Source organism: Lissotriton helveticus, chromosome 8 (assembly GCF_964261635.1).
Source record: "Lissotriton helveticus chromosome 8, aLisHel1.1, whole genome shotgun sequence".
Lineage (NCBI taxonomy): Eukaryota > Metazoa > Chordata > Amphibia > Caudata > Salamandridae > Lissotriton > Lissotriton helveticus.
Window position 1 is genome coordinate 923,930,510 of NC_136069.1, and position 27,742 is coordinate 923,958,251.

Sequence of the window (27,742 nt, forward strand, 5' to 3'; positions counted from 1 at the left end):
GGTAATGCCTTCTGCAGAGCAAAGCAGAACCTACAGAACTCTTATTTGAGCAGGAGCAGAATCCGTCAGCTTAGTCTGCCAGATCAATCAGTCAATATTCAGAATTTCTAATCAATCAATAATTTATAAAGTGTGTCCCAGCGCTAAATTCCTCTGGATTCAACATATAGAGGTTTCCGGTTGTTTGCATAAATACACTCATTAATTCCTGGTGCATGCTCAAAACAATAGGTAACACAATCTCTGAAGAAACCCAGTCAGAAGACCTGCATTGCACCACTGCAATCTCTTAGCCAAGTAAGAAGCAGCAGTGCACAGAATGAAAGGTATTCATTGTAACAGTTCTTAGGGGGTAGTAAGTATTCTCCTGGTGCTGCATACAGAAATAGGGATTTTACTTCATCCATCAACGACCCAACAATTTACATCTCTAGGGGGATGCGAACGGTGCCACCCCACTGGTTGCCTTCTTGGGGTGGGGCGCCTGGTTGCAAATATAATATGGTTTTAAAAGCACCTGCTGCCACATTCCTGGCCTCCGGAAATTTTAAGGCAACAATAAAAATGTTAAGATAACTCTGGTGGTTAATGTTCTTCCTGGGGAGAGATCGGAGTTTTGTCTAGTGGAAGTTTTGATGCATGGACATTTTGTTTCATCCTAAGGTAGGTCAAAGGGTTAATATGCCTGCTGCAAAGAACATGTACCATGCAGATCACAAAGTGAATATAATGTAAATAGGTCAGTGGGTCACTTTCTTTTGGTACTTGCAGTTTAAAAGTTACAATCCTAACATAGAACAGTGTGCTAGTAATAAAAGAATTGCATGCCGCCTGTAATGTATATATTAGAGGGTAATGGGGTTTCCCCCAGTCTTTCAATATATTAATTTTGCAAACAGGGTTTATTTGTTCATTTGGGTAAAAATCAATTCTGATTATTAAAGAGAACCCCCAACCATGGTGTTACATTTTAAATTCAAAGTTTGTGCTTCTCCAGACCAAGCACCCTTAAACTATACTCCCTGCCTGTATGGATGACAAGTGAATCCTACCCGTTGAGATCCTTTGTCTTATGTAACATTCCCTATACACTGATTTACACAAGTATGATTCAACGTCTCTGTGCAATGTGTGTGTGATGTAAAGTGCTCTTAAACTCTTACTTTTAGGAGTGACGCTATAAACCTAATTAAATGCATCTGAGAGAGAGTGGTTATGGAGATTTGAGGGGCACTTTTAAAGAGAGGTGGGGAGGAAATCTGTGGCAGGGGTGGTCTTGGGGGGCACCAAAAAACACAGTCACACCTTGCTCCACCAGCGCTAAAGCCGGCCTTGCACAGAACTCTGACTGCTGCAGAGTCCATGATATTTAGGTAAAGAAAGTAAAAATGTGGTACTTACGATTTTGTATGGCTAGTTGTGCTCTCTGAAATAGAACAAAAATGGTTTTAGTTTACTTGTTTACAGCTGTCTCTCTCTTTTTCACACACACATGCACGTACTGATGCACACACACAACTCCTTTAAACTACCAATTTAATTTAGTAAATGTTGGATCCAAATTCTACATAAATCGAACAAAAAGCAATCATTTGGCCAAAGTAAAAAAACACATATTATCCAACCTCTCCCTCAGTTTCTTCTGTAGCTAATATGTTATGGCTTAATACAGGGTTCCTAGTAATTAGACCAGTAATTTCATCCCCCAGAATTACCGTTACAAGCCTGCATAGTAACTACAGGGACTGGAGAAACCCTACAGTAATGAAGTGAGCCATCAAGACTCACTTGGAAATACAGCATTGTGGGATATTAAAATTCACTGCATCCAGTTCCACATTTCCAGGCAAATTTTGAGCCAGAGATTTCTGCTATTTTGAGTTTCAGAGTCCCTGGAGCAAACTGTGTGGGTTCACATGTTTACCGCGTCACTCTGTGGGCTTGATAAATGCCAGGGATTACTAACATTTAATTATGAGGACGTTAGTCTCGAAAACACACCTGATCTGCACCTGCAGTAGCTGCAAGGCGCAGGGAGATTACTCCTGCACCCTTTAACAGGGTAGTAAGCGCTATATAAATGCAATTAGAGGGACAATTGTCCCTCTAATTGAGAATTGAGAATTGAGAATTGAGAATTGTCACCAACTGCTTGGTGACAATTCTCTTTTCCCTCCAAATTTCTCCTTTGCTCTGTGCTAAGACCTGTATGTTAAAGCAGTGCACTACCAGCCACCATTTTGTGTTCACAAGCCAGTGAAACCAGCCCCCCTGCCTCCCCCCCCTCCCCAGCAACAGGGATTTTGCTACATCAGAGGGTGCTTTTGTGAGCTGTGTAAACTGTGTTTTACTAGGGCCTGTGCACTTCGTTTTTTGGCCAGCAAGGGGAGTAAAGTTTTATACAAACAGTATTGTTAGATTTCAAGTTAGTGAGGCCCTTACCTGCTGAAGTCCAAAGTGTGGATTGAGCCTGTCTATCTCCTAGGCGATTCTGAACAGGAGAAGCAGCTTCCAACTCCCTGGCCAGCAAACCTTGACTGAGGTCGCTGGGACCTTATATGGTCTGCTAGTGGTTGGTACATGTCTACACTGATAGGTGGTTGAATCTGGTGTTTCTATTGGATTAGGGTTATTGTCCTCATTGGTTGGGTATTTGAGGGTTCTGGTTGGTTTCTGGGTCTGTGATTCAATCATTGTAGGGTTAAGACTAGGGCTAGGCATAGGATTTCTATTGGAAGTAGGCACTAGGGCTTCCTATGCTTTTGGTTGTTGGGAGTAGGGTGGGACTAGGGCTAGGGTTAGACCTTTAATTGGAAGTTACGATTAGGGCTTCTGGTGTGATTGGTTGCTGGACTAGGTGTGGGACTTAGAGTAGGGTTAGGCTTTCTATTGGAAGTAGGGACTAGGGCTATCTGTGCAATTGGTTGCATGGACTTGTTTTGGGAATACTGGTAGGGCTAGGGCCTTTATTGGATGTAGAAATCAGGGTTTTTGAACTGATTGGGTGCTTGGACTAGGTATAAGATTGGTTGTAAGGTCCTTGTCTCCTATTGGTTCCTAGATTTTAGGGCTAGTGTTGTGATTGGATAGTGTTAGGGCTAGGGTTCCCAATGGCTGAAGGGGTCACATGATTACTAGGGCTATAAAAAAGGCCAGGCTTAGGGCATCTCAGCCCGGGCATTGAGGCTAAAGGCAGAGAGGACAAGGGCAGTTTCCTGTTTGAGCTTGTTCGAGATTGGTCGGGACTACGGCCAGAATTGCTGCCCTTTTTCTCATTTAGCAATACCCAGCCCACACCATCCACATCCACAAACACAGCAACACACTCACACCAAATGTACACCATGCACAACACTATGCACAGATTAATGTACCAGCCTGCACTACAAACCCAAGCAAACCACATCTACACACCCTACTATCCCAACTACCACACATATCCACCATCACCTACAAACAGTACACAACTCTATCCTATACCACTAACCAATACACGCATCACTAACACAACGCCAATCAACACCATACATAACTACATCCCATTCAGCCACACTCTCCCTGCTGTAATTACACCCAACAGACCACCTTTTATCACTAACAAACGTATAATCATCCTTCCATCAGTTGTCCAACAAACACCCTCCTCTCCCTTTTACCATAAAAACACTAACGCACAACACACACACTGCACACCACCACACTTTGTAACTCTTGCAACAAACCAGTCTAAGATAAACATTCTCACCTTTACTTCATTCCTTCCTACACACAACATACACTCTACTGATAAACACATCACCACCCCCTCTACGTCACATCCTCCTCTCACAAACAATACTACACAATCAAATTCATTGCATGAAAAATATACATCAGCACCCTTTTCACTACTCCTCAAAAGCAAAACATATCACACACACCAGCACAAGATCTTCAAAGCGCAACACCTCATAATACTTACTATCACAAAATACAAACATATACCCACCTTTCAAACCACACAAAGGAACAAACTCCAATCCCAAGCTTTCACTCTTCCACCCCACCTAACAGAGATACAACAATACAGCACCTCTCTTCGAACCGACTCTCATCTATTGGACAATTTAGAACATTACTACATGACCCACATGCTGCACCACCTCCACTGACTCAAACACCTTCCAAAAAAGACACCTGAAAAAACATATCAATGCACTACCCTATTTCACATTCTGTGCCCCTATCAATATCTTTAATCTACATACACTTACCTCCTTTATGTATCTATATACTTTCAATGTAATTATGGATCAACATATTTAACACTTTCTTCTAATTTAGCATTTCCAATGCACTACCCTATTTCTCAGCCTATACTTTGCTCAATATATCTTCTAGCCCAACCTTCTGACTCATCTCAAACTTCTTCTACTACTCCTTCCAATGCACTACCCTATCTCTCATCCTATACATCTATCAATATGAAAACAAGTTACTTACCTGTAACTTTGGTTCCCCAGTATTGGTAACTTTCATAGATTCCCATGCTTTGTATCATTCCCCGTCGTCGGAATGGGAGCCTCGGTAGTATAAAAAACCATAGAAACAAAAGAGAAACCTAGGCCTAGGCCTCATCTCATTTTGTATTCTATCCACCTCTTTTTGTGAAAAAGAGACCAAACTTTTGCCAGGACCAATCAGAGCAGCCTCACCCTCTAGAACCTTCCTGAGAGAGCTCAGAGCCTCAGATTTTCGTAGCCGTTGTGCAAACAGCCACTAACTCTGTAAAAGGATGAGCTTTCCCAGGGGAGGTGGGCGGGCGCATGGGAATCTATGAAAGTTACCAATACTGGGGAACCAAAGTTACAGGTAAGTAACTTGTTTTCTTGCCCCAGTATTGGAACTTTCATAGATTCCCATGCTTTGTATCAGAATAGCTAGCAGTACAGCACCATGAACACATTTTGTAAATACATGGCATCACATAACCATAGAAAAATACATAAAGTACAGTAAAAACAAACAAAATGTGCTCACCAGGATGGAGGGATCGTAGGGAAAGCTCACCTCTCAATGAAACAGATTACGCAGGACTGCCTGGCCAACAGCCGCATCATCTCGTCCTGCAGAATCCAGGCAGTAGTGTTTCGTGAAGGTATGAGTACTGCTCCACGTTGCTGCCCTGCAGATGTCTTTAATGGCAACTCCCGAAAAGAGAGCCACAGATGAAGCCACCGACCTCGTGGAATGTGCACGGACTCTGCCGTCCAGCGGCTTGCCCGCTTCCTGATGACAGAATTGAATCGCACTGGAGATCCAGCGGGAAATGCCAGTCTTTGCCAAAGGCAACCCCTTACGAGGTGCACTGTAGGACACAAACAACTGAGTAGACTTCCGAAAGGGACGTGTGCGCTCCAAGTAAAACTTTAAGCACCGTTGAATGTCCAAAGAATGGAGCGTACGCTCCGCAGGTGTAGAAGGATGTGGAAAGAATGTTTTCAGAATCACCGGTTCATTCAAGTGGAACTCAGATGGCACTTCCGGGATGAATTTGGGATTAGTCCGAAGAACCAGACCTTGTTTAGTAAATTGCAGGAATGGATGCACTATGGAGAGTGCCTGAAGCTCACTCACTCGTCTAGCCGATGTTAGAGCTAAGAGGAGTGCTAGTTTCCAGGAGAGGAACTTTAAGTCTGCCTTGTGAACCGGCTCGAACGGAGCTTTCATGAGTTGAGCCAAGACAAGGTTGAGCTGCCACACTGGTGGAGGAGGACGAACTGGCGGATACATCCGGAATAGGCCCTTCAAGAATTGTTTAACCACCCTAGAGGACCATAAGGAAGGACCTGCCGAACTGCGTCGAAACCGTGATATGGCCGCTAGATGCACCTTTACTGATGAATGTGCCAAACCAGACTTAGCCAGAGATAGCAAATACGGCAGCAACTGATGAGGTTGGGAAGTGTAAGGATGGAGACCTTCCCGTTGACACCACAAGCAGAATCTCTTCCATTTTGCCGTGTACGTCTTGTTAGTACTTGGTGCTCTGGCATGAGCCAAGACCTCTCTGCATTCTTGAGACAAAGCTAGATGACTGAATTCTCTGTGTTCAGGAGCCACGCCGTCAAGTGGAGGGATCTCGGATCCGGGTGGAAAACCTGTCCCTGACTCCTGGACAAGAGGGACGGAATGGGCCTCAAGTGAATTGGAGGAGCTTGGGAGAGTCGCAGCAGTTCTGTGTACCAGAATTGTCTGGGCCACGCTGGAGCAATTAGAATCATCCTGCAGGGTTCCGCCTTCATTTTCTTGAGAACTCGAGGAATGAGGGGAATGGGAGGAAAAGCGTAAAAGAACGCGCTGTACCAGGCCATCGAAAGAGCGTTCCCTAGGGACCCCCGATGGTGAACCTTGCTTGCGTAGAACCGGCATTTGGCGTTCTCCGGCGAAGCAAAGAGGTCGATGGTCGGCATCCCCCAAACTGAGAACACTCCGTCGAGAATGGATTGATTCAACTCCCACTCGTGAGTCACTTCCGTCTGGCGACTCAAGGCGTCCGCCTTGACATTGAGAGTTCCCGCCAAGTGCTCGGCTCTCAGAGTGATGTTGTTGTGAATTGCGAAATCCCAAATCCGTTGAGCTTCTGCGGACAGAGTCTGCGATTTGGTGCCTCCTTGTTTGTTTACATAGTGCATGGCCGTCGTATTGTCCGTCCGGACCAGCACTGAGCGATTGCCCACTCTGGGTAGAAAAGCTTGCAAGGCCAACCGAATGGCTGTCAGCTCCAGGAAATTGATATGGCACTGCCGCTGTCCTGGACTCCAATGGCCACTGACTTGAAGCTCTCGGAGCACTGCACCCCAGCCTTCCAACGAGGCGTCCGTGGTCATCACCATGGGTGAAGGAGAAATCCTGAATGTTAGGCCTTGGGCGAGATTGCTTTTCTGAAGCCACCATCCGCTCGCTGTTCTCATTGCTGATGTTACGACAACCCTGTCGTCGAACGACCCCTCTGCTTGGCGCCATTGCTTGTCCAGCTCCTCCTGTAGAGGACGCATCCTTAGCCTGCAATGCGGTACTAATGGTATGCAGGAGGACATCGATCCGAGAAGGGATTTGTATTGGCGGACCGATAGGACCTTGCTGCGGCAGAGTAGTTGAGCCGAAACCATCAATTTTTGTTGTCGCTCTTCTGAGGGACGAGCCGTACAATGCGTGGTGTCCAGCACGGACCCCAGGAATCTTGCAGATTTGGAAGGCAGGAGGACTGACTTGTGTTCGTTCAACTGAAGGCCCAGGCAGCGGAACAAATGGAGGCAAGTAGACACGGCTTGCGAAGCGTCCTGGAAAGATGGTGCCTTGACGAGCCAGTCGTCCAAGTAAGGGAAAACTTCGAGAGATTGTCGTCGAAGGAAAGCTGCCACCGGTGCCAATACTTTGGTGAACACTCTCGGTGCCGATCGAAGGCCGAATGGAAGCACTTTGAACTGGAAATGGCTCTTTCCCACTGTAAAGCGAAGGTATTGTCTGTGAGCTGGGTGTATTGGAATATGGAAATATGCGTCTTCTAAATCCAGCGACGCCAAGTAGTCGCCTGGATTTAAGAGAGGAAGAATTTCCTGGAGAGTGACCATCCTGAAGGAGAGCTTTACGAGATAGGTGTTGAGCTCCCGAAGATCGAGGATGGGACGCCAAGTGTCTTTCGTCTTCCGCACTAGGAAGAATCTTGAATAGAACCCCCGGCCCCTCTGAGAGAGCGGGACCGGTTCTATTGCTCCTTTGAGGAACAACTGGTGGGCTTCTAGATGTAGTAATCCTAGATGTCCTGAGCGGATGGCGCCCGGAGCTCGTGTTGGAGGAAAGTCGTGAAACTCCAACGTATGGCCACTCTTCACTATGTTGAGGACCCATTGGTCCGATGTTATTGACATCCAACTGTCCAGACAAAGGGATATCCTGCCCCCCACTGATGTGATCGGGAGGGGAGGAACAGCAGGTAGAGCCGGGAGGCCGCTATTGTCGTTTGGTGTTGTCACGGCCTTGTCGCTGTTGACGGCCTCGCGGAGGGTTGCGAGAGAAAGATGCTGATTGCCCTTGTCGCTGATTCGAGTAATTGGGTTTATATGACTGGGAAGACTGCGAGGAAAAACGTTGTTGGTTTCCTCTGTAAGATGTAAATCCTCTCCCTCGTGCGCCCCTAAAGGGGACCTTGCGATAGGTGAGAGAGCCCAAGGACTTTGCTGTGTCTGTGTCCTTCTTGATATTCTGTAGGGTATCATCCACATGCTTCCCGAACAGCATCTCCCCATCAAAAGGGAGGTCTAGGAGTCTGTTCTGGACCTCCTGACGAAACCAGGTGGCCTTCAGCCAACCCTGACGCCGTAAGACGGCGGAGCCGGCCAAGGCCCGGAAGGCCGTGGAAGCAATGTCCATTGCGCAGTCAATCACTTCTGCAGACGATTTCTCTCCTTCCGCCAGCACCTTCTTGGCGTCCTCCTTAGTGGGCTCAGGTAATAGGTCCACGAAGGGTTCCATGTCGCACCACATCTGGCGGTCGTAACGGCCTAAGATGGCAAGGGCATTCGCCGCTCTAACCAGTAAGCTGGCCATAGAGGAAAATCGTTTTCCAACATTATCCAGACGTCTGCCGTCTTTGTCCGGAGGAGTGGTCAACGGTGTGGACGGATTCTTTGACTTGCTTTGTGCCGCCTGAGAAATCACCGAGTCAGGCTTTGGCTGACCAATAAGGCAAGCTGGACTGCCTTCAGGAGCTTTATATTTCTTCTCCAGTCTGGGGAGGACTGGAATCACCGTGGCAGGACTCGGCATGATCTTCATGCCCTCCTCCCATACATGCTCTATAATGGGAATAGATTTGACAGAGCGTTGGTGTTGTTCCTTAAAGTCATAAAGGAAACATTCCGATTCCTCTCTTGAAATAGGTAGTCCAAACCTCTTAGCAGCCCGTTCCATCAGATGATGAAAACCCCCTATATCCACCGGAGGGGAGATGGAAGTGTCACGACCAGCAGCATTTGGGTCTTGCGGGTCATTGTCCCCCTGATCCGGGTCAGGGTCCTGTAAAGGATCCATCAAGGGATCCACTGGAACAACCTCCTCATCTGAAGAGGTATCCTGATGGGCATCGGGCAGTGGTACGGGATCTGGTGTGGGAACCCGGGCCAAAGGTGTCACTGGCGGTGGTGTGGAGGGTACCACCGGAACACTAGTAGCCGGCTGCACTTGCGGCTGTGGTGGAAGTGGAAAAGACGTAGTCTGTCCGGAAGGGTCTGACGGAAACCTTTTACGATAATCCTGAAGCATGTCCTGAAGATCCGAAATGAGAGAGGAGGGCATGGCTACCATGCCTTGTCCCAAACTCGGCGGATGTCGCTCTTCCACAATATAAGGATGTAGTTGTTGGCCACCTGCCTGGTCGAAATACTCCTCCGTGTCCGTCTCCTGCAACTTTACGTTCAAGTCCGAGGGACTATAGGCAGGTCCATAATTGTCCTGAAACTCATCCTCGTCAGACTCATCATCTAACAGCATTGTCGGTAGATGGGAAGAGACTCGTCGCGGAGACGTCATCTCCGGCGTGATTTTCATTCTCTGAACTGGAAAATGCAATTTTTGGACCGTCGACGGTCTCGTCGACGACGCCGTCGTCGTCGGAGCATCAGTTACTGTAACCGTCGACTGCACCACAGCCTTCGTCGACACAATCCTCGTCGTCGATGGGACCACCGTCGACGGTCTCGTCGACGAACTCGTCGTCATTATCATCGTCGTCGACGTGGAAGCCGTCGTCGTCGACGTCGTCGACGTAGTCTTCGTCGTCGTTGCGGCCGTCGACAGCGGCCTGCTAGTCGTCGTCGACGTGGAAGCCATCATCGTCGACGAGCTCGGAACCTTGAACGTCGACGAAGTCGTCGTCGTGGACACCGCTACCGTCGACGAGCCCGTCGACGGAGCCACAGAAACAGCGGGAACTTTAGCCAAAGTCACAGTCGTCGACGTACCTGGTGTTCTCGTCGTCGACGGACGCTGTTTTTTCTCCGGCCCAGATCCTGACGTGCCAGTAGAGTGTTTATCACTGGGCTTGATCTTTTTGGACGGAGGAGAAAGGATCACCACCTCCTTTTTGTCCTTTAAGGCTGGCACCACTGCTGTAGCCTGTCCCTGCCTCTCCTTTACACTTTCGTGAGGAGATTGAAGGGGACCAGCCCTCTCAGACCTGTCAGAGATCTTGTGAGGGGCTTTAAGAGGGGGCTCAGATGTCGAAGAACCAGGGGGAGACCTACCCCTCTTCTTTGATCTTTGCGAGGAAGCAGCAGACACGGAATCCTCCTCATCCGAAGAGAGCACCTCCTTGCGTGTCTTCATCTTCTGAAGCCAGGTAAGTAGCCGGCCTTCTCTGTCCCGAAGAGTCTTGTTCGAGAAAGTCCTGCAGATCTTGCAGTCTGTGGCCTTGTGGTCAGGATATAAGCAATAGATGCAATTATCGTGCTTATCCTCCACAAAAAGACGTTTTTTGCCACAAGAGGCACAGGACCTGAATAAGGCCTTCTTCTCCTTGTCAGACATGACGATTTGAAGCAGAAACTTGAAGAAATAAGTAGAAAAACAGTGAAAACTGAGCAGAGCTCAGTGGAGACTCCCTAGCACAACGTGCGGTAGAAAAATCTGAGGCTCTGAGCTCTCTCAGGAAGGTTCTAGAGGGTGAGGCTGCTCTGATTGGTCCTGGCAAAAGTTTGGTCTCTTTTTCACAAAAAGAGGTGGATAGAATACAAAATGAGATGAGGCCTAGGCCTAGGTTTCTCTTTTGTTTCTATGGTTTTTTATACTACCGAGGCTCCCATTCCGACGACGGGGAATGATACAAAGCATGGGAATCTATGAAAGTTCCAATACTGGGGCAAATCCTCTACATCCACTCTCTCATTTATCCCATACCACTACTATGATTGCCAAAATAACCCTTCTAGACTCTCTCCTACTCTACCCCTCCTTGTATCATCTGACACCTCTTTTACTATACTGATCCCCTAAAACAAACCTTTCTAAACTCTTTCCTCTGATTCCTCCCCTCCAAAACTCCTTTTTACTCATCCAAAAGCCTCCTCCTATTGCTAAGACCTACAAAAAACTAAAAAAAAAATCTTTCACTCTTTTATCCCTCCACTTTCCTTTTCAGTCGAAATTAACAGACTACCATGTTCACTTCAAAAATTCCATATTAAACTATACTAATAAACAATCCAAATAACTGAATAACATATCCACTACTCAAATTACTTCATATTTATTTATTTATTTTTTACTATACTAATTTTCAACAGTAATCCTTTATGGGTTCCGGAGTGGCGTGCTGCTCGGCAGAAAAGCGATTCAACACCCATCAGGGGTAACAAGTGCTGTATGAATGCAAATCTTTCTTCCCCTTTTATCCGTCCGCTATTCTTCTCACTCCAAGTAACTGACTAATACCCACCACTGAAACTACTTCATATTTTACCATATTAATTCACCACTAATCCTTTGTAGGCTTCGTGAATAGCGTGCATCAACAAGCGTTATATAAATACAAACCTTTGTCCTCCTCTATCCTTCTGCTATCATTCCAAATTACTGACTAACCTATCCACCACTTAAAATGTACTTGCATGTTTCACTATACTAATTCAACACTAATCCTCTATGGGTCCCTGAGTACCGTCAGGGGTAGTAAGCGCTATATAAATGCAATTACTATACAATTACAATTACAATACAATACAATACAATACAATACATAAACCGCTGGAGGGTGTGTGAGTGAATATAGCATCCCTCTGATTATACAGATGGTTCTGATGTCTGGTTCTTATGTCCCAAAGGTTACATAGATGTAGTGCCCATTGGAGTCCACTCTCGCAGCCTTTGGCATCTTGTCTCTTTTTTGATTTAGCTCTTTATTTATTTGATATATTGCTTTATTTAATTGTGAAAGACATGAGCTTAAATCATACTTTCATCCACATCTTATGAAGGCTGGTTGTGTTCTGCAGCCATGTGTAGGTTTTATTCTAGGAGCTCAATCACTGATAAACACCATTTATTGGGCTCAGTGTATCACATGTACATTCTGTTTTAGTTATGTTTAACAGATTATGGGCCTTATTTAAGCTATTGTTGTATGTACTCTGTCCACCAGGGTTGTGAAGGACACTACGTCCGCTCCCCTGACAAACAAAGGATTGCTAGATTTAGAGTTCATCGCCAGCCCAGCAGTGATGTTTGTTTCTTCAGGGACCTGTCCTCACAGTGGTTTCTCCAAAGGGACAAAAAATTGGTGAACAATCGGCCTCAGTTTTGACACCAGAGTGCCAACCTATTTGTTTTTTAAAAACGAACACCCATAGTGGGAGTTATTTTTTATAGAAACAAATATCTAATGACCCCAACACCCAGGGAGTTAATATCCTGGGTGTCGGGTCATTATTTGTATTTTCTGGTCATTACCACAAGGTTTTCCATGGTGGTGACAATCAGTAAACAAGCATTTGCAATGTAATAGGTTTCGCATTAGTGAAACCATGCGCTATTGGCAATGCAAACGCTAATGCTAATGTTTGTTTTTGGATTAAAAAATATCCCAGCAGTAGCATAAGTAATACAATAAATTCCAGTAAGCAAGGAAAGGGTGCAGTACCACAAGCTGTTACTAGGTGTCTCTATGGAGTTGTAAATAATCTTTATTAGCCACTTAAGGTACTGCAGCCTTAATGCAATTATAAAGAGAAATATTGCATCTCAGCATACGTTTCAATTTATTTTTTATTGGAAGTGAGAACTCTGTTAACTTGTGTTTAAATAAAGCACCATTATTATTTATTTAAATGGTGATTTTTTTTTAAACGCAGGCTAGCAAAAATCTCACTTTCCTTTAGAAGAAATGGAAACCTATGCTCAGCTGCAATTCTTTTCTTTATAATTGCATTAAGGGTGCAGCATCTTTTGTGGCTAATAGAGGTCCCTTTACCACTCCACATGGACACCTATTAACAGCCTGTGGCACTGCATCCTTTTCTTGCTTTGTGGAATATGTTTTAGAACTTATTCTACTGTTGAGATATTTTTTGACTAAAAAAAATAAAATAAACATTAGCATTTGCAATATGTCTTGCATTAGGGACTTATTGGTTGTGTCAAAGGTTTTAAGTGATGCTGTGAAACATGACTTAGAAACAAACTTAAAAAACAGAGGTGCTATGACGCAGCCTCTGCAGCTGTGGAATGTTGGGGCATATTATCAAGAACGGAGTTAAGATTATCGCTGCTTTAGCGTCAGGAAACTGCCGCTAAAGCGGCGATAATAGGCTTGACAATATGCCGTAGAGAATTCCAATAGAAGCCCATGTTCACACCAGAACATGGGCTTCTATGGGAATTCACAGGGGCATATTATCAAGCCCATTATCACCGCTTTAGCTCTAGTTTCCTGCAGCTAAAGCGGCGATAATTTTAACGCCGTTTCTTGATAATATGCCCGTTGTTTGTGTGTGCACCATGCATGCATGCTCCTTGAAAATGCACATGTGCCTTTTCTCTTATTATTTACTAATCCAAGTTGGATTGTTAAAAATATAAAAAGAGCAGCGCAAAAGCATCTTTTCAACAAAATAAAAAGTGGGTGGGGTGGCAAAATGGAGGGCACAGTTGGGGTTAAGCATCAGGCTGGACAGGGAGGGAAGCAACACAGGGTGACGCACAAGTTACTACTTGTGTAACGATATATCTGTAAGAGACGTTAGTTAGTGATAGATTCCTTACCTTAGAATATCCCCAGGCGTCAGACTGGATCAGGAAATTTTTTGCGGAGCTGTACCCATGCGCGTCAGTAGTCGTCGTCCGCGGCTCCGCGTCCGTCGTCGGCATCGTGGGCGCCGTGATGACGCCTTTGGAGTACTTAGACGCCGCCTCCGCGTGCTGACATCAGTTCTTATACACAGCTTTTCCGCGCCAGAAACGCAGAGCCATGATAAAAACCAACACTGGTTCCATGAAACTAGGGCCCTGAAAGAGGATGACCTTAACCCTAGATATCGATTCGCAGAACGGGGAGGATGGGTGGGTCGGTACGGAATCTATCACTAGCTAATGTCTCTTACAGATATATCGTTACACAAGTAGTAACTTGTGCATCCGAAAGAGACACATTAGTGATAGATTCCATACCTTAGAATAGATACCCCAGCAATACCAACCCCGGTGGTGGATCTGCGAACCAATAATCACACCAGAAAGTCCTGGAGGACGGAACAGTCAAAGAAGCCATCCCTCCGGACTTGGCTGTCCAGACAGTAGTGTCTTGCGAACGTGTGCAGCGAGGCCCACGTAGCTGCCTGACAAATGTCCTGCAAGGGGACTCTCCGGCCCAGGGCAGTAGTAGCCACCATGGCCAGAGTGGAATGGGCCCTCAGCCCAACAGGAGGTTCCTTTTTAGCCAAAGAGTAGCATGCCTGGATGCACAACACGATCCACCGAGAGATGGTCCTCTTGTGCACCGCCCGTCCCTTCTTAGCGCCCACGTAACCAACAAAGAGTTGGTCATCCACCCGGAACTGGCATGTGCGATCCAGATGGTATGAGAGTGTACGTTTTGGGTCCAGACGGTAGAGCCTCTCTTCCTCTTTCGAGGGATGCAGAGGCGGAAAGAAGGTGGGCAAGGTGATGGACTGCCCGATGTGGAAGGCTGTGACTACCTTTGGCAGGAAAGAGGGTCTGGTCCGCAACACAACCTTGTCCGGATGGACAGAAAGGAAAGGAGGTTTGGAAAAAAGAGCCTGGAGCTCACTCACTCTCCTGGCAGAGGTGATGGCAACCAGGAAAGCAGTCTTCAGAGTAAGAAGGTGAAGAGGACAGTTATGAAGTGGCTCAAAGGGAGCGCACATCAGATAAGTAAGTACAAGGTTCAAGTCCCACTGAGGCATCACGAATGGAACAGGAGGGAACATGTGTGTGATGCCCTTCAAAAACCTATTTACAATTGGGGACTTGAACAAAGATGGCTGATCAGGTAGCCTTAAGAAGGTGGAAAAGGCAGAAAGGTAGCCCTTGATAGTGCCCAGAGCAGAGCCCTGCTGGGCAAGAGAAAGAAGGAAGAGGAGAACCTCAGAAAGGGGGGCAGAGAGTGGATCCACAGCCTTTGCTGTGCACCATGCCACAAATCTGTTCCACCTGCAGGCGTATACCGACTTTGTGGAGGGACGCCTGGCTGCCAGAATGACAATACAGACTTCAGGAGGTAAGTCAAATGGCCTCAACTGTCACCGCTCAATCTCCAAGCATTGAGGTGGAGACTGGACAGGTTCGGGTGGAGGACCGTCCCCTCCTGCTGCGACAGAAGGTCCTCCTGAAGAGGCAGACGAATCTGGGGATCGACAGACATGCTGAGTAGCTCTGGTTACCAATATCTTCGTGCCCAGTCTGGAGCCACAAGGATAACCTGGGCCCGGTCGTGCCTGATCTTCTTCCGCAACTACACTCGCGACGAAAAGAGTCTCCCAGCGAGTGCCGGCTTGGAAATTCCAACGTGCCGAACTGATGACATTGCGCATTCTCTCTGTGGCGAATAGATCTAACCAAGGCTCTCCCCACTGCTAAAAGAGGCCTTGTGCCACATCCGAGTTCAGACGCCATTCGTGATCCATCATGCACTGACGGCTGAGTTCGTCCGCCCTGGCATTCAGAGAACCTGCTAGGTGTTGAACCACCAGGGTCACGCCCTGATGTTCCAGCCACTGCCAGGGGCGCAGAGCCTCCTGGCATAGGGTCCACAACCCCACCCCGCCCTGTTTGTTTGCAATACCACATGGCGGTGGTGTTGTCCGGGAACACCTGTACTACACTCCCCCGGACAGAGGGGAGGAATGCTTTCAGTGCAAGTCAGATCGCCCGCAGCTCCAGAAGGTTGATGTGGAGCTGGGACTCCGCTGGAGACCAGAGGCCTCTGATCTCCGCCTCTCCCATGTGGCCCCCCCAGCCCTGGAGGGACGCGTCCGTCACAACTACGTGCTCCGGTTAGGATAGGGAGAGGGATCTGCCGCTGACCCAATCGTGGTCCGCGAGCCACCACTGAAACTGTCTTGCAGTGCCATCCGAGATCAAGACATGGTCGGACAAGTTGCCCTGATGCTGGGCCCACTGAAAATTCAGGTCCCACTGCAGAGCCCGCATCCGCCACCGGGCGTGATGCACCAGAAGGATGCAGGAGACCATCAGCCCCAGAAGCCGCAGCGTCAACCTGACCGAGACTCGGGATAAAGGCTGAAAGATCGGAATCAGAGCCTGAATATCCCGAACCCGCTGCTCGGGAGGATAAACCCGAAACTGCGCTGAATCTAGAACCGCTCCGATGAAGATCGGCCGTAGTCTGGAGGTGGCTGACGACTGTCTGGGGCGAGCCCGCCTTCAACAACCAGTCGTCGAGGTAGGGGAAGACTGAAACCCCTAACCTGCGCAGATGAGCTGCAACCACCGCCATCACTTTCTTGAACACCCGTGGGGCGCTGGTAAGGCCGAAGGGGAGCACCGTAAATTGAAAGTGCTCGTGGCCTACCATGAACCGCAGGTAATGCCGGTGGGCCGGCAGGACGGGGATGTGAAAATAAGCGTCCTGCAAGTCCAACGCTACTATCCAGTCTCCAGGGTCTGGGGCAGCTAAGACCTGAGCCAATGTCAGCATCTTGAACTTCTCCTTCCGGAGGAAGCCGTTGATGTTCCGTAGGTCCAAGATAGGGCGTAGGTCCCCCTTGCCCTTCTTGGGTACCAGAAAGTAGTGGGAGTAACAACCACACCCTACTTCTGACCCAGGAACATGCTCAATGGCCCCCTTGCCCAAGAGGGCCATAACTTCTTCCTGAAGAAGTCTCAAGTGATCCCCCGACACGTGGTGGCACTGCGGTGGCATGGCTGGAGGGGATGCCTCGAAGGGGAGGGAGTAGTCACTTCGGACGATTTGCAGCACCCACCTGTCCGAAGTGGTGGTGATGGCGAACCCTGCCCCCCCACTGGGGTCACATGGGCCTGAAAGCACGGACTAGGAGGGTTTTGAGGCGGATGCTGCAGGGGTAGGTGTGGACTGGCCTCGCCGCTGTCACCGACCGCCGCAACATCGGTTTCCACATCCACCACCGCGCTGGATGGTAGTCTGCGGCCCGTGGCTGGCAGAACGTGTGGGGGCGCCCCTTCCTTGGCCACGAAAGAAGCCAAAAGCAGCCGTTTGCTGGCGCGGGACCGAGAGGCCAAAGGACTTGACCGTAGCCTTGGAGTCCTTAAAGCGCTCAAGCGCCTGGTCTGCCTTGTCGCCAAAGAGGCGACGGCCATCGAACGGCATGTCCATAAGTGTGTTTTGGACATCAGCCGAGAAGCTGGCAGATCTCAACCAGGCGTGGCGACGAATCGCCACCGTCGTTGCCATCGCTCTGCCCAGTGAGTCAGTAGTGTCCAGCCCACACCGAATGTAATAACGCGCCGCATCTCAACCCTCCACAAGGGCTTGGCCGAGTTTAGCCCGGACCCCCAACAGGCATTCTGGCAGCACGGCCGCGACCGTATCCCACAGAGAGTGGGTGTAGCGGCCCAAGAAGCATGCGGTATTGACTGACCGCAATCCTAAACTTAGGGAGGAGAATACTCTCTTTCCGTACTGCTCGTACCTCTTGGATTCCCGGTCGGGGGGAGCCGACTGGAATGCGGTCTGGGAATTAGAGTCCTGGATGACCAGGCTCTCGGGAGTGGGGTGGGTAGACAGAAAGCAAGGGTCGCCCGGAGCCGGGCGGTGGTACCTGGCCACGTTCCTATCCACAGGCTGACCTGTGGCAGGCTTTGACCAAGTGCCCAGAAGAACATCTGATAGGGCCTCATTAAACGGCAGCAGAGGCTCGGCCGAGCTTGTCTGCAGTTTAAGGACCTCAGTGAGGAGGTTAGTCCTCACGGCCCGCAACGGGGAGCTCAAGGCCCAAGGCCTTGGCCGCCCTCATCAGCACCACGCTATATGCAGCCCCCTCCTCCGTAGCCACGCTAGGAGGGGAGACAAAACCAGTGTCGGGCGAAGTGTCCAAACCACTGGCATCCCCAAGCTCTCCTGTCCAGTCCGTAGAATACTGACACTCGTGTGCCAGAGGGTCCTCAGACCCCTCCCAGTCCCCCTCGTCACCCATCGCCTGGTACTAAGGCTCAAAGGATGGGGCCGGGTCATAGAAATAGAAATCTCCCACGCCGAGTGGCGCCGCTCCGACGCCGGACCCGAACCGAGGGCAGGACCCTTGGGGCCGGCGCCGGCGAGGTCGTGAGGTCGACCGCCGGCGACCCGGATCCGGAACCGGATCCAGTTGGGCCCTGCAGCGTCGTTACCGAAGTCGCCGACGGCGCCGGGGCTGGAGCACCAGACGGTGCCGGGGCCGAAGCACCCGGCCCGCGTGGGGACCCAGTCAGGACCGCTTGGCCCGAAGGCGCCACGGAACACGATGGAGGAGCGAGCGACCTCATGGCCATGAGGAAGTCATCAATCTCCCCCGGCGTCGCGTTTTGCCCAGGGACCGGCGGGTATGGAGCAGACCGCGACACCTGCGGCTCCAGTGGAGCCGTGTGGGCGGTGTCACCCAAACCCCCAGCCGCATCGTGCGAGCGTCGGGGGAGTCAAAAGAGCGATGACGTCTCTTCGACTGTCTGATATGCTGGCTTCCCTCTATGATAAATCCTTATCCGTCACGAAGTTTAGCCCACTGAAACACACACTCACCATATGGCACGCGGCACTGACCAGGTTGGGATGACGGGGAGTACTGACACAGTTGACTCCGTTATGGGACACATAGAAGCTGGGGAAGCTCAGGCAAACAAAGGGCTTTGACCGCTTGGATGTTATAGGCATTTCCAACAATTTGGGATCTAAGGCAGAAGGGACAAGTGATACCCTTTGAGACACTGAGACAACAGTATGATTTGGCACCATCAGAACATTTCCGGTATATGCAGATACGCCACGCATTAACAACGATACTGACACCTGAAACGGACATCCCAGAGACGTCCCCTCTCGAGGACAGACTACTCACTGACTATATGCCATCAAAAGCGACATCACTGACGTATCGTAAGCTAATAAATAATTTACCTGACCCGACAGTGCCTTTACGGGAGAAATGGTCGCATGATTGTGGGGACATTGATGACTCAGAGTGGCAAGAGGCGATTGCGTCTCCGAAAGAAGTGGGCCTCTTCTCGCGTCTTCGCTTGGTGCAACTACGCATATTACATAGATCATATTACACTAGAGACACACTGCATAAGATGAAACAAATAGCACACCCATACTGCCTGGGGGGATGTGGTGAAAAGGGGACGTTCTATCACACAATATGGGACTGCCCGAGAATTGCAAACTACTGGGTTCAAGTGATGCGAACCATGTCTCAATCGGAAGAAGTTTCCACACTACCAGACCCTAGACGTTGCCTTTTGAATATATGGGAACCTAATGACCTCACAGGTTCGGGACAGGGTTGGATGGCATTGGGTATGCTGATGGCAAAGAGAAATCTAGCGCAGAAATGGGGTGGGATGGAGTCACCTACACTAGCGGCTTGGAAACATGATATGGATGCAGCGATGATTTCAGAACGAGCAGTGTTTTGCAATAGGGGTTGTCCCAAAAAATTGAGTAGGATTTGGGGGGCGTGGAATAAATATAGAGGGGACATTTGTGAGCCACCTTCAGATGATGATAGTTCCAGCTCTGACTCCGATTGATGCGTTGGACATAATGAACTTGCTGACAGCCCATGCTGCGACAGATGGATTCAGATGTACTTATACTTGTGACATAATCATAATGGTTTCTGCTGAAACACTACTGTGCTCAAGTTGCTCTGTATCTTAGCTGAACATTGTATCTCACTGTTTTAAAAATGCAAATACAAATATTTATTAAAAAAAAAATGCGGATCTTTTAGGACAATTGAGAGCCCTGATGATGGAAAGGATGGCAGTGGTGAGGGTGGCAGTGATGAGGGTGGCAGTGGTGAGGGTGGCAGTGGTGAGGGTGGTAGCGGTTAGGGAGACCTACCAAAAAGGTGATATAAGCGCCTTAGTTTTGGTGCACCTTATCAGGTGCTACTAGATTAACATTAACGTTTCGCTCCCATCTGTGTGAATTCCGTGACTGCTGAAGGGATCAGTGGGTGACCTTTTGCCTACATGTTCGAATTCCGGTAAGGCAGTCAATTAATGATCTGTTGATGGAGCTATTAATAAGCATTAATACATCCTATAATATAAAAGTCGAAAAAGCACCAATAGCGCAAGTAGAGAAAGAAACACATGTTATGTTTTCAGCAGGTGCGCCTAAATAAACGAGCTATAATTAATTACTATAAAAAACACAGAAACTGTAGCAGGTGCACAAACTCGCTGAGCTATAATTGATTTTGTAACCTGTGACGTGTGGATTACACACATGCGCACATACGTACCTAACAGCAGCAAGTGCACAAACTCGCGAAAGTATTATCGGTTTTGTAACCTGTGGCTTGTGGATTACACACAAGCCCACATACCTAACTGCAGCAGGTCCGTAAACTCGCGCACACACCTTGAGCAAGTGCACAAATTTGTCGAGTTGTCCTATACATGACCTACCCTGACACACAGATTTCTACTGCAGGCACATCAACTCAGGGACCGGTCTGCTGGTAGCTTGACAGAAAAACTAGCCTGTTAGTTTTGGATGTTCAAGTGTGAGGAGAGGGCAGAGAAGAATGCCTTTGTGTCCCGCCTTGTTCCACTTCTTCAGGAAGGCAAATGCAGATTTTAGAAAAATCATTAATGAATATGCAGTTATTAAAAAATAATAAAAACTGTAGTTGAAACCATGTCTGATCAGCGGCGCCTGAACTTCCCTTCTTTGTGTATATACAGACAGCAGACGTGGTATTTGCAAAAGAACTGCTTGCTTAAGTCGTGTAGAGCTGGATTGTATGTAAGGACTTCATTGTGCATGTGTGTTTAGTTCTGCATTTTTACGTCCTTTAAGGCTCTGGGAGGTGAGTGACCCAAGGAGAAGAATGAAAACCAGAGACTCCAAAGGTCGAGAGACAGGACACAAGTTTATTTTAATTGAAAGCAGACAGCAACTGATGTTTTTAAAAGATGCAAGCATATCTACAACACTGTGTTATGTGAACATTGTGCGTTTGTGAAGTGTGTGCCACTAATAACAATGAAGTACAGCAGCCGCACATGCATGCAAATTTAATTGAAAAGCAACTTGGATGCACCCTGACAGAGCGCAGAGGCCAACGCGAACCCCACAAGCCCCACAGACCACCAGCAAAGAACAATGGGTTCGGGGAAGGCCAAGGAGAAGAGGGAGAGGAAGACGGGCTGCAGTCCGCAGGAAAACAAGACCAGCATGACGGAAGTGACAGTATACTACCAGTAACTACCCACAATCAGACTACCTTGAATGCACCCGGAGTGTCGAGGAGGCCAAGAGGCGCTGGCATGATGTGAAAACCTAAACCAGGCTCAAAGCCACTGCCAACAGGAAGGCAACAACGGCGACAGGAGGTGGGAGTCCTGCGCCACAGGAGGAGCGTGAGGAAATGGAGACCAGTCATCAGTGTGGAGACGGTGCAAGGAGGAGGGAGTACGGACACAGCTCGAGAGGACCTGACACAACAATAACAACAGGGTGAGTAACGAACAGGGCTAGGGGGACCGAAAGAGAATAGTACAATGGTACACATGCACCATGATGTGTAGCACACTGCACACCCACATTTACCCAGGGTTATGCCCCCCATCCCCGTGGCACACACACATAGCAATTACAGCACATCCCATGAAAATGTGGCACAAAGTGCAACACTAACACTGCAGAACAGGGGGCATAACTGGGTCAGCCCATGCACAGAAACAGGTCAATCACATTTGACAGAGTAGGGAACTGTGAGATACATATGTACGGGTACAACCTCACATCAGTCATGAAGTCCAAATGTCCACTGTCCCCCCTCAAAGTGCCAACACAGCCCAAACAGTCACAATGTACATTGTCACACAGTCTACATGTCCACAAGAACAATGCAACAACATAACTGTCAACACAATGTCAACATGCATCCCCCTTCACATTGCAGAGGGACAAACAACACTTCCAGCAGGGCAGACTAGACAACCCATCACTGATGCCAGAGACGACCACCACACCTTCGACACCAACGCCCTTCAACAGCCCATGGACATCCCACGCAATCCACCATCAGGACCATGGCAGACAAGCTACTTAGAGGAGAACCCAGCCCAAGCAACAGACCACACAGCATGAAGCACCCGCCAGCACGGTTGGCTCACAACACTTCTCCGACCCACACATGGCACCCCAATGCTAGTAGTCAGCAAGCCAAAAGGAGGTAGCCGAACAGGTGCAGGTGTGGTCCAAACCCATGGAAGGCGAACTAGAACACATATGTGGGTGTCCATTATCCTTCAGGGACCACCTACACCCCACAAAGAAGACCCACACTGCCATAGAGACACATGCAGATGCACGTTCCCAGTACAGAACCACGCCCAGGGGCACGCACATATCAGTCACACACCCACGTTGGCTCTGTTAACGACAGCCCTGTCTACTTCTCTTATGAATTGAGTGGCTGACAACAAAGCTACATGTCCAAGCTCTAACCAACTTCCTTCGGTGACATGTCTGCGTCCACTGTACACAGCACAATGTAATTTCGTAGGGCGCAGGGCCCTCATGCATACAAGACCACAGGGACACATGCAGATATTATGTTGTACTGGCTACGGGCACGTGCGCCAGGCCCCTTTATTGTCAGGGCCACATGTACAGTGACGCCTGTGCTGGATGTGTGTGGGGTGAGTGCAAGCCAGCCCTCAGGGAGTTGTTGGTGCTTGCAACAAATACAAAAGTGAACACTATGACTACGGAAACAGACAACACCAACATTACAGAACAACTGTGGAGCATCATGAAGGCAGCCGGAGCAAGTCCAGACGTCATACAATGAGCGAAGAGAAGTGTCCATGAGTTGCAGTGCGCTGAAATTGGGGCATTGAGCTGCGCACGCTCATGTGAAGAAAATGTCTAGGATTGTGTCCTTTTGGGACATTCCTGATGCAGCTGCAGGGGGGGGGGGGTCACACTTGCATCATCTTCCTCATAGTCATCCCAGGTCTCCCACACTGCCTGAGGTGACATTGCTGCGTGAACTCTCCACAGCACACACCAAAAACAGTAATAGATGATGATTCGTGGTGCACTGAGTTAGTGGCCCCTGGAGTGCTGAGCAGGGGACCAGGCAGAAGATGGCATCCACAACAGATGTGAGCAACTCAGTCAGTCTGACAGTACGACCGTTGTGACACTGGCAGTTGGCGGTTGGAGTTGGTCCTGGCGTTGGCGACGTGTGCCTCCTGCAGTGATGCGATGTCCGGGCCGGTCAGGACTCGATTTGTTGTGTGAGCCCTGGTGGGCCGCAGTTGAGACCGAAGGCAGAGGACAGCGCAGGGCCACATACACCTGGCGTTGATGACCCAAAGGCCATTGCCTCAGAGGCCATTGAATATCTCGGAAGAAGGGGTCCCTGACCTGACCTGCACAGAGTTAGTGGCCCCGAATGCACAGAGGCCAGCACAGGCGCCCCGCCACGGGACAGTGACTAGCAGTCCACTGAGATAGGGCCACGCAGACTGAGCGGGTCCTCATCGATGTCAAAGGTGAATGTGGTGGAGGGTTGCAAAGAGACAGTGGAAGGTGTCCTCCAGGGCATGATGCAGAGTGCAGAAGCTATCCGGAAGCAGCAAATGGAGGAGGGGAAGCGACTGCCTTGTTGCCACCACCAATTAGGTATCAGCTGCATGAGGATGAAAACTACCCTTTAGTCCATAGACTCAGACGCCACCAATGTACGACCAGAGAGTGTCCATGAATGTCCGGGAACAGACTTAGTGGCACCGGGGCTGAGAGGGGATGCAGTCTGCGATGACGCCGGTACACTGATCTCCGTCATTGCCAAATCAAGACTCTGTGACCTACTGGACCACAGTGTAGGCCGGAGGCAGCGGTCAGCAGTGGGGCACAACCATGTGTCGTAGGATCGCGATGCACAGAGTAAGTGACATCAGGGCAGTTGTCGGTAGTATTCGATCACCTCCCTAACAATGATCATTTTTTTCTCACAAATGCAACGCATCATCCTCTTATGCCTCGCCTTGCGTGCATTGATTCGTACTCTGCCTTCAAATAATCAATATTCAGTTCCAATTCTGTGACCTACTCGAGCGCAATAGTCCGCATGGGCCCACAGAATCTTGCAGCTGTGATATAACTCAGACCTGTTGGCACCAAATTGAATGGTGTGTACTGACATACACTCAGCCATGATTTATGTGCTCTGCCAGGAGGAAATTAAGACCCAGTTCCAAAGGTGCAACCTAGTTGGCCGCAGTGTTGGTCAGAGGCAGCGGTCAGCGTGGGCCAACCACTGTCCAGCCATATCCTCCTGGATCTCTCACACACGACGTTGAAATGACATTTGTATTAGATTTGTGGCTGACGGGTAGTGGCACCAGAGCTGAGCGGGTGTGCATCTGGCGAGGAGGCTGTCTCCTGCCTGTGACGGCCTGCATTGGATTGGTGTGAGGCCTGCAGGACCACAGTGCAGGCCGAAGGCCGGAATCAGCAAGGGCCCAAAGACAAGTTTGGAGGGAGTCCTATGCACAGACTTGGTGGCACCACATCGGAGGGAGTATAGTGACAGGAACTCAGCCTTAAATCATGTTCTCTGCCATGGTGTAATCAAAACTCAGTTCCAAATGCGTCCTACTTGTCCGCTGTGTATGCCGGTGGAGTACGTCAACGGGAAAGGAGTACTGTGGGCATGTGTTGCGGAGACCATGATGGTCCGAGGAATCTGCAAAGGTCAGGGGTCTCAGGCTTGGAGCTTGCACTGGCATGTGGTGGAACCTCTTTGACACACGCCGGTGTCGGCAGGTGAGCAGTGATGCCTGGCTGCGCAGGGGCGGCCATGACGGCTTCGGGGAGCAGCGGACCGGGGTGTAGCAGCCGCACAGGATACTAGGCAACACTGCTCACGGCGTGGGCCTCATGGCGGAGTGAGAGGCACTGCCCTGGCAGGGACGTTGGGCATTCCGGAAGAGGAATGTGCCCAGAGTTACATAGCCTTTTATTCACACCCCTACGCTGGCTTGGCGTACGCCGTGCCAGCCACTCCGCTCACGCTTAACAAGGGGACGTCACAAGCTACATTTCCGCGATCTTCCCCACTGGCTGGGGTGACGTGATTGCGTCCACTGTCCTCTACACTCCAAACACCAGCGGTGTGTGTTGACTTGGATATGTGTGTGGTCTGCATACTGCAGTCTGGCCAGCACGTCCACAACACACTTGGCATTGTGTACGTTCTCATTCATTGGTCACTTGTCTCCTTCGCACATGCCTGGTCCCCACCTCTGCTGACATTCTGCTAATGTGTGTCCGAGGTGCCATGCCATTGATGGCTCATGTACAAGGCTGGCCCAGGTTCCCACGGTGAGTTGTGCTGTTGTGTCTGGTGGGTGTGCATTTTGTATGTGAGCTTGTGACGTGTGCATTTCCTGTGTTGTGGGTTGCATAATTGTGGAGTTGAGGTGTGGGGTGTGTGCATTTGTTATTGGCCAACGAGACTTGCATTTCTGTGGGTGCCATCCTGATGAGGGACTGTCGGGAGGTGCAGCTAACATGCACACTGCCTGGGTGGTTGGCAGCGGCGTTGGCAGAGATTCCACGGTCGTCCACTATTGCCTGCATATTGGTGGGATACGTACGCTTTCTGTTGCGCTTATTGCGTGCAGTGTCACCAGTGGCCACTAGTAGGACATGTGTGCAGTCATTTGCCTCCTGACACATACAGGAAGCCAGCTGTGGCTTACACGCCTTGCTTGGTCTCCGGCTGTTCATGCGCAGTGTGTATGAAGAATAGATAGTGTGGTACGAAGCTGATGGTGTCATACATGACCGTTGTGGGGGACTTGTATTGGCCTGGATGTGTGACTCCCCTGTCTCAGGCGGATGTTGGTTGGAAGGTACCAGAGGCCAACAGGTGCAACACCTCCCGCAGCTTTGTATGTGGTGGGATGTTGGTTGTCCTGTGTGTTGGTACCGTCAGCCTGTGGGCAATGGTGGTCAGGTTGTGGAGGAGGGTTGTCCCTTTGAGCATTTAGTGGGCAATGACATTCTCTGGTGTTGGGTCTGTGAGGTTGTGTGCATTTTCGGAGGGTCACTGTCTTTGTCTGCACTGCCTCAGTGTTGGTCCGGTGGAGACGGTGGATGTCCGGGCAGTTGGGGGTGGTCCACGGGGGTGGGGGTGGGTGTTGGGACCCGCTTGGGTGTCCACCCCGCATGTTTAGTGACTCCATAGCATCTGTTGCCCTTCAGGTGTGGCTCTGGGCTGAGCTCTATTTTGTGGTGCAGGCTGTGGTCCGACTTTGCACCAGGTCAGAGAAGGTGTTAATTTCCTGCAGCTAACACACCTTATCGCCTGTTTTGTGGTCTTATCGCCGATGTGGCTGGTCGTTGAGAATGTTGCGGAGTGGTGTTGTCACGGCTTTTTGCACAGGAATTCCTACTCTGCATCTCATTAGCGATAGTTGCTGGGGTAATCTGTGGCGATGTTTTTTGCTGCTGCTATCGCAGGTAAACTGGTGTTATGGGCTGTTAACACCAGCTTGTGAATGGGGTGATACATTTATCGCAACTTTGGCTGCTAAAGGTGCCGTTAACTCGGCGATTGCTCCTTGAGAATATGCCCCGAGAGTATTCATGAATAAAGGGGAATAGAGTAGATGTAGGTAGTATACAGTGAAATCATTTATTTCTTGAATTAATATTTTCTCTTTTGTCCTTTTCATTAGTTCGTATTTGGACCTTCTTGCCATAATTCGAGTGATTGAGTGAAAGCCTTCTGCGCATGTGTGACCTCTACTTCCCCTGGAAGAATGATCCCATGATTAGACCACATCCAAGGCCACCGACCACTAAACCCTGGGAAATACAGATGTCAGAAGTGCAGTGGCTGAAGTCATATGAACATTATTGATAGAAATATTTCAACTGAGAATAAAACTCGGTGGGAATAAAGTAAAATGCATATTAATAAGGGTATGGGTTTGGGAACAAAGAGAAATGCTATGCCATCATGGTATGATGACCAAACACCCCTTTCCTGTCCAATCAGAAATCATATTTTTGCGATATTGCAATTTTAGGGGGTGGTACTTGAATCCCAAAAGGTATACATAAGGTAGTTTAGTTAGGTGGGATGCGCGTGATCCTGAGAGAATGCTGAGAAAGGAGATGCTGTCGGAGTTATTGATGATGCTGATGCTGTGAGATGCTGAAGAAGATTCGAATAGAGACAATTAGTACATATCTTAAGCAAATAATTAGAAGAAGATCGCATAAGAATCCTTGAGGAGGAAGAGAGTGTCCACTGTCCTGACCTAATTCCTGTCCTGAAGCCTTAGTCACGTGGTCTTTCCCAGGGGATCCATACCAGCCCTTTGGCCAGGGGGATGGACTTCACACCATCTGTGGTAACTTTATGATTCGTATATATCCTGATGTACTTGTTATTTTATGTTATGTTATGTTATGTTAAAAAAACTTGTTACCGCGCACGGACACCAATTG

General features: G+C 49.1%; 1 protein-coding gene across 1 annotated transcript in view; it reads right to left on the reverse strand.

The window, feature by feature from the left end:
- LOC144773827 (uncharacterized) overlaps positions 1-27,742 on the reverse strand; it is a 1,242,163-nt gene that overhangs the window by 394,041 nt on the left and 820,380 nt on the right. The window contains exon 6 of the mRNA XM_078658922.1: positions 1,402-1,426. Coding sequence (XP_078515048.1) covers positions 1,402-1,426 — 25 coding nt within the window. The remainder of the gene's footprint in view (positions 1-1,401; positions 1,427-27,742) is intronic.